At 39.4% G+C, this 12720-nt stretch overlaps 1 protein-coding gene across 1 annotated transcript in view; it reads left to right on the top strand.

Moving 5' to 3' along the window:
- The window catches only part of CFAP54 (cilia and flagella associated protein 54), a gene marked incomplete at its 5' end in the record, with an annotated part of 297105 nt that overhangs the window by 189917 nt on the left and 94468 nt on the right, over window positions 1–12720 (top strand). The window contains 4 exon segments of the mRNA XM_079935999.1: window positions 180–233; window positions 4993–5200; window positions 7593–7672; window positions 9599–9768. Of these exon segments, the coding sequence (XP_079792125.1) occupies window positions 180–233; window positions 4993–5200; window positions 7593–7672; window positions 9599–9768 (512 nt within the window).

Genomic DNA, 12720 nt, shown 5'->3' with positions numbered 1-12720 from the left:
ACCTAAAGATGTTGATTTTTGCTTTCTTCTTTATACTATACTTGTCTTTTCTGACTAGAGCATGGATTAATTTTATAACAAAAATTATATTTAAGATAGTTTTAGAACACATTGACAGTTTCATCTAAAGGAGCTCTCAATACTCTTGTTTCTAATGTTAACATTTTGTATATTGACAGCTATTTCAATCATTTGACTCGGGAAAACCTCTTACTAGTAAAGAAAATATGCAGGTAAGGATAATGATATTTTATAAATACTGGATATTTAGTGTGCATAATTTTTGAGTCATTTCAATCTGTTTGGTATGTATAATCTTTGTTTTTGAGTATCTGCTGTGTAATATGCTCTTCTATGTCTGGTAATGGAGTCTGATCTCCAAATATTGAGGCCAGAGATACGGTCGGACCCAAACTGATCTGGTTTTCAGGTGGAGCAAATATCAGTCACTGCTCCTCAGTTTTCAGTTACACATGCATATTCAGTTTGCTTATCTAGCCATGCCAAGTATCTAATATCTATCTTAGTTACCTAATAACTTTGATCATCAGTAAAGGATTTTGTGACAGCCCACCTGTTCAATACTGCTTTTGCTCGGATCCATTGCCCCAGTCTGAGACTGCCTCTCAGCCAATGTATGGAAGGTTTTCTTTTTTCTTTTTCAATTTTTTTGGAGGGTATAACTGACATATAACATTGTGTAAGTTTAAGGTGTACAATGCATTGATTTGATACGTTTATGTATTACAGTATGATTACCATCATAGCATTAGCTAAAGGAAGGTTTTCATATGACATTTTTATAAGCAATTCCTCCGATTTCCCCACTATTTTTTACGAAGAGAGGACCAGACTGCCCTTCCCAATAGGTTTATTCTTGTCATTAATGGAATGGTTGGGTTTTAAACTTTTGGTGACCTAAAAGCATTTAAATTTTATGAAGTCATTAAAAAAATCTTAGAGTCCCAGCAGTTTGTCCACTAGGAAGTGTTGGAGTGGAAGGGTGGTAGGGCAACCATTGTTAAGGGGGTTACAGAGGGGCAAGGGGTTCACACAGGCAGGTGATAGTTAATGCATATAGACGGGTACACATAGTTTTTGGTTTTTTTAAATGCTCAGAAACAGCATTCTGTTTCACTAAGTATTAATTTTTATGAAATAACTTTGAGAGACATTTCCTCAAAATTGCTTTATTTTTTTCCTCCATAATTTTGGTAGGAATTTATCTACCTTTTATTAAATGTAATCTTATTACTTTTCTATTGTTAATTTTATTCCACAAACTTCACTTTTAATTATGCTTCAGATGATTCATTGTTTTTGCCTTAAAATTTGTTTTAATTTATAAGCAAGTTGCCTGGAATGAAAGAACTAGTATTAGGAAGATACAAATACATATTCATCTTTCATTTTAGTGTTCTGAGAACTTGGGATGCTTCGGAATATTTATTTCTTTCCAGTCATAAATGCCAGGGCATCCTAAAAACACTTCTTTTGGTTTTGGTTATAAAAGTGGTCTTGGGTATAAAAGGAATGTTTGTCTGATCTTTTTTTTTCTTTTCTTTTTAAACAAAAAGAGACTGACAGTACTGTATAATGGAAAACTGATTTCTATTAGCTAATTAATTTAAAACAGAACTGTTGGTCTGCTTAAGACGCTTCAGATTACACTTCATATTTTCTGTATAGAGGGAGAGGAAGGAGTGTTGGATAGCATTACTAATTAATCTTCTTTTGATCCTCAAGAGTTTGTGTGTAATTGTCAGGGCTCATTAAATCACTGTTTGCTGTGGATAGAAAAGAGAAACCTTCTCCTACACACACACCCCGCCCCCAGCCAGTCTGAAGTTTCTTTTCTAGATGGAGAATGTCAACCATTTCCTTAGCACGATCATTTGTTACCAGGTCAGGCTCAGAGCTGCTCCATGTCTGGCTGTTTGGCAGGTATTGCTTTCCACCCTTTAGAAGGGCTTAAGGAAGGAGAATGAACAACAGCAACAGATCTCCCCACTGCGAGCATTGCCTCATACTCTCCCAAACAGTGAGGGTTTTCTTTTTTTAGTTCATGTAGGGCAAATAATTTCTTTTTTTTTTTTTTTTTAGAATACATAGCCCCAGCATCTGCCTTTTATATTAATTCAACAAATATTTAATAAGAGCCTATTGTGTGCAAGGTACTCTTCTTGTGCTGTCAGATAAATACATCAGTTAATCAACAAAACAAATTCTAAGCCCTCAGGGAACTTATATTTTAGTGGGCAAGACTAGTAATAAACATATATATGTACACGTTATACATGAGTAAATTATATAGTATGTTAGGAGGTGAACCATGCTGTAGGGGAAAATGAACCCAGCAGCTCATAAAGGGGATTGGGAACATGGGGCTAGACTGGGGTTGTAATTTTGAATGGGACAATCAGCTTAGTCCTCACTGAGGTGACATTGGTGAACAGACCTGAAGCAGGTAAAGGTGCAAGTCCTATGAAATCTGGAGAAAGAATAATCTAAGAACAGGCTACAGTGAGTGCAAAGGCCCTGGGGCAGGATTGTCTAGCTTAGTGAGGGACATCTTGGCCAGTGTGGCTAGAGTTGTGTGAATGATGGGAGAGCAGTTGGAGACAAGGTCAGAGAGGTAACAGGGTAGATGGTGGTGGGGTGCTCAGATGGAGAAGGGCCTTGTAGGGCTTTTGTCACCTACGCTCCTACTCTGAACAAAAGGAGGAGCCGCTGGAGGGTTTAGGGCAGAGGTGTGGCCTGATCTACTTGTGTTTTAAAAGGATCACTTTAGCTAATCCATTGAGTCTACTGTGTGGCAGGTACTGTCAATCAAACACATTAGTTAACCAGTAATACAGACAGATTCTCAGTCCTCATAGAACTTATACTGTGTGTGTGTGTGTGTGTGTGTGTGTGTTTGTGTTTGTGTGGGAGACTAGGAATACAGTTTTGGACAGGTTGAGTTTGAGATATCTGTTAGACATCCAAGTGGAAGAATTGAGTCAGAAGTTGATTATATGAGTCTTGAGTTAGAAGAGAAGTTGGAGCTAGAGACAAAAACTTGGGATTTAATCAGCATTTAGATGAGATTAAAACCATGAGCCTGATTAAGATCATCGAAGGGGAGAGAATGAGGGGATGGAAGAGGATGGAGCCCTGGGACACTCCAATATTTAGAAGTATAGGAAAAGAGGAGGAACCAGCAAAGAAGACGGAAAAGGAGTAGTGGATGTAATAGGAAAGAAACCAAGGGAGTGTGGTGGCTTGAAAGCCAAGAGAAGAAGCATTTTCAGAAGAGGGAATGATTAATAGTGTCAAATTTTGCTGAGAAATGCACTACCATAATTCACGAGGTCTTAAACATGAATTTTTAAAAACATTTAATAGCTCTGCAATCAGAATGCATTTTACAATTGTGGACATGTGAAAGTTTAATTGGCATATAAAATAATGGTGTCTTAGATTAAAGTAACATGGCATACGAAGACTGAGAATTAACCATTAGATTTAGCCAAGTGTAGACCATTGGTGACCTTGACCAAAGGGTTTCAGTGTAAGGTTGGAGTAGGTTTAAAAGCCAATGAAAGGAGAGAGATTGGAATATTGACAACCTTGTAGGTTGTTGCTGTTAGGGGAAGTGAGAATTAGGGTAGTAACTGGAGGGGGAAGTCAGGGTATAGAGAGTTTTTGGTTTTTAAAATGGAGGTGAAGACAGCATGGCTGTGTGCTGATGGGAATGTCTCTGTAGAAAGGGAACATTTTTTTAAATTGAAGTATAGGTGATTTTCAATTTTGTGTTAATTTCTGCTATACAGCAAAATGATTCAGTTATACATATGTATATATATACATTATTTTTCATATTCTTTTACATTATCGTTTATCATAGGATACTGAATTTAGTTCTCTGTGCTATACAATAGGACTTTGTTGTTTATCCATTCCATATATAATAGTTTATGTCTGCTAACCCCAAACTCCCAGTGCATCCCTCCCCCACCTTCTCCCCTTGGCAACCACAAGTCTGTTCTCTGTGTCTGTTTCTGTTTCATAGATAAGTTCATTTGTGTCATACTTTAGATTCCACATGTAAGTGATATCATATGGTATTTGCTAGAAAGGGCACTTATGATGTAGGAGAGAATGGCTGAGTATACCAGTGGGGACAGGACTGATGGCCTGAGTGGTGGCACCAGCCTTAGGAAGCAGGAAGGAAGGCAGGGCAGTGAGGCAGATGCTTGGATAGGTGAGAGGGGTGGAGCTGTGAGGTCTGTGGACACTACTCTGACTGCTTCAGTTTTCTCATTTAAGTATAGGAAGCAAGGTTACTAGCTGGGAGGGGCATTGGGGAGAAAGTGTTAGAATTCAGAAACAAGAAGAGCATGAAATGGTTGTCTAGGAGACAGCAAGAGTGAGTGGACTGGGAAAATGCAGGATGATGACCAGGTGGCACTGAGGTTTGGTCAGGAACTTAAAGTGGTACCACTTAGCATGATTGCCAAGGAAGTGTGCATGCAAGGGAGGGGACCAGGAAGTGGAGGGAGTCCTCAAGGTGGGGATTCTCAAGACTGACACAGATTCTAAGTTGGGAAGAGGTTTGCGTATCCTCCCGTCCTTCCCCTTTTTCCCATCCTGCGAGCTCTAATTTACTCGAGCTAAAGCAGAGCGGCCAGCACGCATGGCTGATGAGCTTTGTCAGTTGCTCCATTTTGATAAGGTGTCCCCTCCTCGCTGTCGGCACTGGGCTCACTCTGTGTGGCAGGGCTGGCCTCATGGGGCAGGTAACCAACTGGTGGGAAGCGGCAGGAGCACTGTGGACCTGCTGGCATCGTTGTGACGCCTCTCTCAACGGACCTGCCGATTATGTTCCCTCATGTCTATCCCTGAATTCCTTCACCCTGCACCAAATGAGGACTGCAGAAGGGGACTGAAGCTAATAATATCTGAAAACAGTATTTTACTACTTTGTCTTTTTTTTAAATTTTTTTTTAGGCACTTGATGATTTAATAAACGAAGGCTTGCCTCTAATTCTGGTTACGGTCGGTCAGCAACATCTCTTAAATAAGTTTGCCTTTGTTAAAGCATACTTTTTAGTAAATGTGGCTGCAACAATAAATTGTGTCCCAGAACACAAAATGAAACCAGTCTGCCATGGTGTTATTAATGAGAAAAGCAGACCAAACCTCCCAAACTTGAAAGGTAATCTTTTGTTCTATTTTTTTTTTTTTGCTTATTTCTCTTTCTATTCCCTTTCCCCACCTATCCCCCACTCTACCCCCCAATAATCCATATGAACATTCCAGTAGATATTCTTTCATGGTTTTCTCTGAGCTCACTTAATGACACACATATGTGCTTATGTCTAGGTACCTGCCTATCCATATCCACCAATATATCTGCGTATTTGTCCACTTTCTTACATTATATACAGTTGACCCTTGAACAACACAGGTTTGAATTGCACAGGTCTGTTTATACACCAATATTTTTCAATAGTGAATATTACATTACTGCACAATCTGTGGCTGGTTGAATCTGCAGATGCTGAACTGTGGATACAGAGGACCGTCTATACCAAGTGCCAACTATAAATTATACGTGGATTTTCACCTGCATGGAGGGTCAGTGTCCCTAACCCCCATGTTGATCAAGGGTCAGCTGCACATACAAAATAGGATTTGTCATTTATTTAAGAAATGATGTATTTTACATTTTTCTGCCTCTTGCATTTCTTATGTAAAAAACTTTGCTAAGCCACTCCAAGTCAGCTGATTTGCTTTGGTCCCCTAAACCGGCTGTGTGGTGTTTTATGCTGTGAACAGCCCGTGGTTTATTCAGCCATTCCCCTGTTGTGCGTTCACTTTGTTTCTAGGGAACAGTGTGGAAGCACTACATATCCATACTGTAGTGTATATTTCTATAGGATAAGATACCCACGGATGGGATTTATGGCCCATATATACACATAAAACTATATACATATTTTTCAAATGAATTAATGTTGCCTTAAAAATAGGTGTTTTTTTTTTTTTTTAACCACTAAGTATGATGTTAACTGTGGGTTTTTCATAGATGTCCTTTATCAGCTAGAAGAATTTCTCTTCTATTCCTAGGTTGTTGAGTGATTTTATCATGAAAAGGTGTTGGATTTTATTAAATGCTTTTCCTGTGTCTATTAAGATGATTATATGGTCTTTGTTTTTTATTCTATCTGTAGGCATGTATTATATTGGTTGATTTTTGAGTGTTTAACCAACCTTGCTTTCTTGGGATAAATCCCACTTGGTCATGTTGTATATAATTCTTTTTATATGTTGCTGGATTGTTTGCTAGGATTTTGTTGAAGATTTTTGCATCCATATTCATAACATGTATTGTGTAGTTTTCTTATGGTGTCTTTGTCTAGTTTTAGTATCAGAATAATACTGGTCTCTGTTTTAAAGTGTAAGTTTTATTATTATTCAGGTGTGGTGAGGCCAACAGATCAGGAGATGGCTGCCATTGAAAACAGAGTTTGTTATTTACAGCTCCCAAGAGGGCGGGGCATGCTACAACATGGGAGGGCCACACGGGTTGGGGTCACTCAGGAGGCAGAGAGAGCAGGAGAAAGAGGTGGATTAACCTCTTGCCAGGATTTCTCATGTTCTGGTATCATCCTAGCGTTCCTCCGTTTCTATCCTTGCCTGTCTCTCACTTTCCCTTAGGGGAGAAGACCTAGTCCCAGATCTTTCTCCTGGGCCCTCCCTCATACTCAGCTGACCCTCTAGCTCCAGAGTCTCCTAATTTAGGAGAAGAGCCAGGCAACTTGAAGTTGGAAGAAGGGAGGAAGTCAGGTGTGTTCAGTTCCATGTTATTCTGGACTCCCTCTTCCACTTGACAAACTTAGTCTCTTTAGGTGGGTAATTTGTGCATTAATTCCTAGTCAAATAATGACTTGTAGTTTTTCTCCCTTCTGTAGTCTAGAAGCCAGGCTTACTATAGCAGGCAAAGTTTGTGATCTAAATTCTCTCAATGCTCCCTCGCTCAGAATGAGGGCTAACTTTGGATTGTGGGTAGGAATTTTGAGATATTTGAGGATTGTAGTTTGTGCTGTTCCAAATGGTCTCACTCTCTGCTCTTAGAGTGAGGGGCATGAACTGACACTTCCAAGGAGGTCTTGGAGCATATCAGCAGAACTGACACTTCAAGGAGATCTTATCAAGATATTATAAATATCTGGAAGACCCAAAATATTGGGTTGGCCAAAAAATTCGTTTGGGTTTTTCCTAACAGCTTACGAAAAACCTGAACGAACTTTCTGGCCAACCCAATTCTTTGAGGACCTTAAGGGATCCCAGGTGAGGAACCACTATTTTATATCAGTAGCCGATAACTTGAATGGCATCACCAAGCCATTCAGAATTTAAGAATCAGCCTGTCTTCTAATGTCTGATATTTAGGGACCATTTGATAGAGCAGTGTGTTTCTAATTATCATTGTGGTTGTTTCTAAACATTAAATTTCCCAACTAATGATGAGTTTTGTAAATTAGAATTAATATTTAAGCTAACCACAGATATCCTTAGTTCTTCCAAAATGTTGTGTCTTATAGAGGTGTGTTTAAAGGATGAGGGAGGCTTACTTTGTCAGCTTACACAAATGAAAGAGGACTTCGCACTTAGCACACTAAAGGTAAGTTTAAAAGAATTTTCAAATCATAGTGAATCCGTTACCAGAAAGCCCACTGTTAGGCCCTGGACAAGTCAACTTTCAGGACTGTGCTTACTCACTTAGTTTTTCTTGCCTAAGCATGGGTTGGGGCCAGGGATGGAGTCTACTCTCCATGAGAAAAGCAGATGCCGAGAGGTGTCAAACTTTGACCTTTTAACTTGATTAAGTTTCCGTGGGGAATAAGATTTATTATCTGATGGGATTTGAGCATTCCATGCCCTGTTTGGTGTTTCCTAATAATAATGGTGATAACAGGAACAACAACAGTACCATTTATTCAGTGCTTACTATGTGACAGGCACTTTGCATGATTATTTAATTCTCACAACTCTGTGATGTACATATTAATCATTTTTGAACTGTACTGTGCTGAACCATGAATAAACTGAGGCTTAGACAGTAAGAAATTCACTAATGCCATACAACTAATAAAATACAGATTATGTTCTTAACCATTATACTAAATTACCCTAGTCCTTATATAGTATTTACTGCTCTATACAAACAAGGTTTTAGAGACCTGTTCCTTGAAAGATTGGTTGGTCCCTTTCCTTTTTGCCATGTTCCTATTTAGTATTGCTATTGCTATTTAGTATTGATTGTCAACTGTAAAATCTCATTATCTTTACATTACCAGTTAGGTTACCATAGTTTAATTTGAAATACAGTTGATCCTCATTATTCACAGATTCAGTATCTGCTAACTTGCTTATCTGCTAAAATTTAATTGTAACTCCCAAATCAATACTCTTTGCTCCTTGGTGGTCATTTGGGGACAGGCACAGAGCATAGAAAACTTTGAGTTGCCTGATATGCACATTCCCAGCTGAGCTGAACAAGGCAATGCTGACTTTTTCTTTCCACTTTCATACTATAAACAAGTGTCCTTTTCATTTATTGCCAAGCTTTTTGCATTTTTGTGGGGTCTTTTGTTGATCTTTTCACTATTTGAAATGGCCCCTAATGCATAGTGCTGAAGAGCTGTCTAGTAATCCTAAGTGCAAGGAGGCTGTGATGTGCCTTTTGGAGAAAATATGTGTGTTAGACAACTTCAATCAGGCATGAGTTGTAGAGTTATTGGCTGTGAGTTCAAGGTTAATGAATCTACGCTGTATATTCAATAATGTGTCTTTAAACATAAACACACATTAAACAAGGTTATATACTGATCAGCTGACAAAAATGGTGTGACCAGAGGCTCGTAGGAACCTATCCCTGTATTTCCCTAGGAGCAATGCTTCAGTATTAGCTGACTCAGTGTTTGCAGCAACTTTCTAGAACACAGCTACTATGAATAAGCAAGTATGGGCACTGGCTGTGCATGCAATAAAGGGTCACTGCCCTACACACTTACTCTTTTTTTTTTTTTTAGCCTCTTTATTGGAGTATAATTGCTTTACAGTGGCGTGTTAGTTTCTGCTTTATAACAAAGTGAATCAGTTATACATATACATATGTTCCCATATCTCTTCCCTCTTGCGTCTCCCTCCCTATCCCACCCCTCTAGGTGGTCACAAACCACCTAGCTGATCTCCCTGTGCTATGCGGCTACTTCCCACTAGCTATCTATTTTACGTTTGGTAGTGTATATATGTCCATGCCACTCTCTCACTTTGTCACAGCTTACCCTTCCCCCTCCCTATATCCTCAAGTCCATGCTCTAGTAGGTCTGCTACACACTTACTCTTGCCATTACTTCCCTTTTCATTCCCTGTTGTCTTTTTCCTGTTCACTGAGCTCTCTTCTCTGATGATTTTGTTCAGATTTACTTTTAGGTCTTCCATTCATTGTTACTTTTCAGTACATGAGAAATATTTGATGAATAAGAATGAGACATGATTTGTATTATTTCTGAACTTGGGTGATTGTGTGTTGTTCTTTCTTTAGTCAATTTTACTGACAGAAGCTGAAGACAGGCTCAACTTCCTTGTGTCAGAGATGGAGAATCCAGGCCATAAGAACCTCTCTCAGTGTTCGGCTGGCGAGCTAGAGATTGTGGTGGAGGTCAGGCTGCAGCTGGCTGCAGTCGCCCTGCAGAGACACCGGGCAGCATACAGGCGAGTCTCGGCATCACAGTTTCTTCCTCACTCTGATTTGTTAAAATATACCTAAATTTTATAAATTCCTAGATTAATAGAGCAGACTTGCTTTTTATTATTCAGGAGAGTTTTCACACATTACTACATTTAAAACTATAATTCTCAACAAATTAATTGGTTTATTAAAGCATATAGCTAGGATGTTTTATGTGAAACATAAACAAAGTCACAGAGTTCTCCTTTTTAATTAATAATTTATTTTTAAAAGGCAGAACCTAAATTCCTTATAGCTTTTTTTACAGATAACACCTATGGAGTGTTTTCTCCCTAGACAACCGATAAAAACATTAAAAACAAGCTCTATTTTGAAAAAGTAACATCTCCTGAACTATGCTGTGCTCAACCACTTAATAAACTATTGTAGGTGGCTCATTTTTAAAATGTGATGCAGTTGCTAATGTCAGATCTTTCTTTTCATTTGTTCATTGATTCATTCATATATAGTGACCAGTATCTGCTAACTGCCTCACTGTTGGGCTCTGATCTAGGCACCAAGGAGACAAAGATGAACAGAACATAGTTTCTGTATTCATAAGCTCATAGACATACAAACACTTGCATAGTTAAAAATACTTCTCAGTGATTTTTTAGTATTGAATAATATAGAAATATACTTTCAAGAACTTCCCATATCATTTATTATAAACACCTCTGTCTGAGAACACTTTCAATAGTGATTCTTTGAATAATGAGCAAATTTCTTATCTTACCATTCATTAATTCATTCAACAAGTAATTTGGGGGCACCTACGATATTCTAGGCATGGTCCTAAGTTCTGTATCCTAACACTGATATATACAGTATATACAAAATATATAACAATATTGACAAAAATCCTACCCTCATGGAGTTTATATTCTAATAGATAATAAACAGGCTGACAATAAACTGTAAACCTAACAAGTAAGTAAATTATATAGTGTGGCCAAAAATAAGTGTTATGGAGAATATCAGGGGTAGAGGCAGAGGGAGGAGGAGGGGTTATCCTGTTAAAACTGTGCAGTTGTAATAAAGAGAATGACTCCATGTAGATGTTCGTTAACTGACTGCTTTGAAGCTCCGCCACCCCCGTCCCCTCTGCCCCACACCTGGGCAAGCAGAGAAGAAAGCCTAGTTGCCCCCTCCTTTGGTGCTGGTGGGACGTTTAAATCACACCGACCTGGCCCACACGTGGGAACCCTTACCCCAGCGCCACCCATTAACTACTATAAAGCCCAGCCAGTCTCCTTTCTCTTTTCTCTCAAGACATTTTCAGCCTGTTTGGGAGGCTGCCCTGCTCTTCCTGGATAGTCTTACTATGGGAGGAATCAACCTTCTCACACTCTCTTGATGTGTATGGCATCAGTCTTGACATCTTGGGTGGTCAGGGTAGGCTTTATTGATGAGGTGACATGTGAACAAATAAACGTGGGGGCCCATGCAAATACCTGTAGATGGAGTGTTGCAGGCCATGGGAACACGCCTGATACATGTTTGAGGGACAGCACGGGGTCTCTTGTGGCTAGAATGGAGCGAGTGAGAGTTTTAAGAGAGATGTTCAAAGAGGTCATCCTTAATGGGGGAGGCAGATTATATATGACCTTCTGGCCAGGGTGAAGACTTCTGCTTTTACTCTGAGGGAAGTAAGGAGTCATTGTATTGTTTCAAGCAGAGGAATGACATCATCTGATTTTCACTTCAAAGGGATAACCCTGGTTTTGAGGTTGAGAATTGACTGTAAGAGGGAAAGGGTTTGAAAGCAGGGAGATCAGCTGGGGAAGCTGCTATAATAAGAAGAAATATGTTAGTGGCTCTGATCAGGGCCGTAGCACTAGAGGTAGTGATAAGTCGGATTCTGGGTATATTTTGAAAGTAGAGCCATTAGAATTTGCTGATGGATTGGCTGTAGAGTAGTGAGAAAAAGAGAGGAGTTACAAAAGAAATTGTCCCTAACCACAGTGGGGAAGATTGTGGCGGTACAGCTTATATAGGAGAAAGATCTGAAGTTAGATTTTGGACGCGTTTAGACTATGTCCCTTGGAGGTGCAATTGAAAATGTCAAATATTCTTGGAGTCTTTAGAATATAGATAGTATTTCAAGCCTTTAAATGAATGAGATTCCTTAGGGAATGTGAGTAGATGAAAGAAAGAGAAGGACCAAGGACTGAGGGTTGGGTTTGGTTGGAGACTGGGGAGAAAATGAGGAACCAGCAGAGGAGACTGAGAAGAAATGACCAGTAAATATATGAAGACCAGGAGATTATGAAATCCTGAAAGCCAAGTGAAGAAAGTGTATCAGGGAGAATGGAGTGATCGACTCTGCCGAAAGCTCCAGATAGACTGAGATGAGAATAGAGAATTGACCATTGCATGATTTAGCAACATGGAGGACACTGGTGACCTCGGCAGGAGTAATTTAAAAGACAGTGGGGGAAAGAGCATATTTAGAGTGGTTTTATGAGAAAATGGGAGGAGAGAAATTGGAACCTGCAAGTAAAGATGATTCTTTTGAGGAGTTTTACAGTAAAGGGGAGTAGGATGTCAGCAGCTGGTAGAAGTAGGGTCAAGACAAATTTTCTTGAGATGGGAGCAGCGATGATGTATTATATGGTAATGAAAGTGACCCAGCAGAGAGGGCAAATTTGATGCTCTGATATAATTGGTACACAGTAGGGTAGGATCCCAGTCCAGTCTTCTTTGTTTCTCTAATACAGAATGAAACTGTCCCCTAGCTTGGGATTCCACAGTGGTCTCTGGGGACCAGCAAGGAAACTGCTGCCTGCCCTGGATGGAAAAAGAGTAACCCAAGAGGAATCAGTTTCTTCAGATCAATGCTATTGGCAGTTGTGGGGTCCAAACTGGCACTGACAATGAAATGCAGAAACCCTGAGAAATTAACTTTGAAACTGATCCTGACATCACAGAGCTGG

The sequence above is a fragment of the Stenella coeruleoalba genome (genome assembly GCF_951394435.1).
Source record: "Stenella coeruleoalba genome assembly, chromosome: 11".
Lineage (NCBI taxonomy): Eukaryota > Metazoa > Chordata > Mammalia > Artiodactyla > Delphinidae > Stenella > Stenella coeruleoalba.
This window is presented reverse-complemented; position numbering and strand designations above follow the sequence as displayed.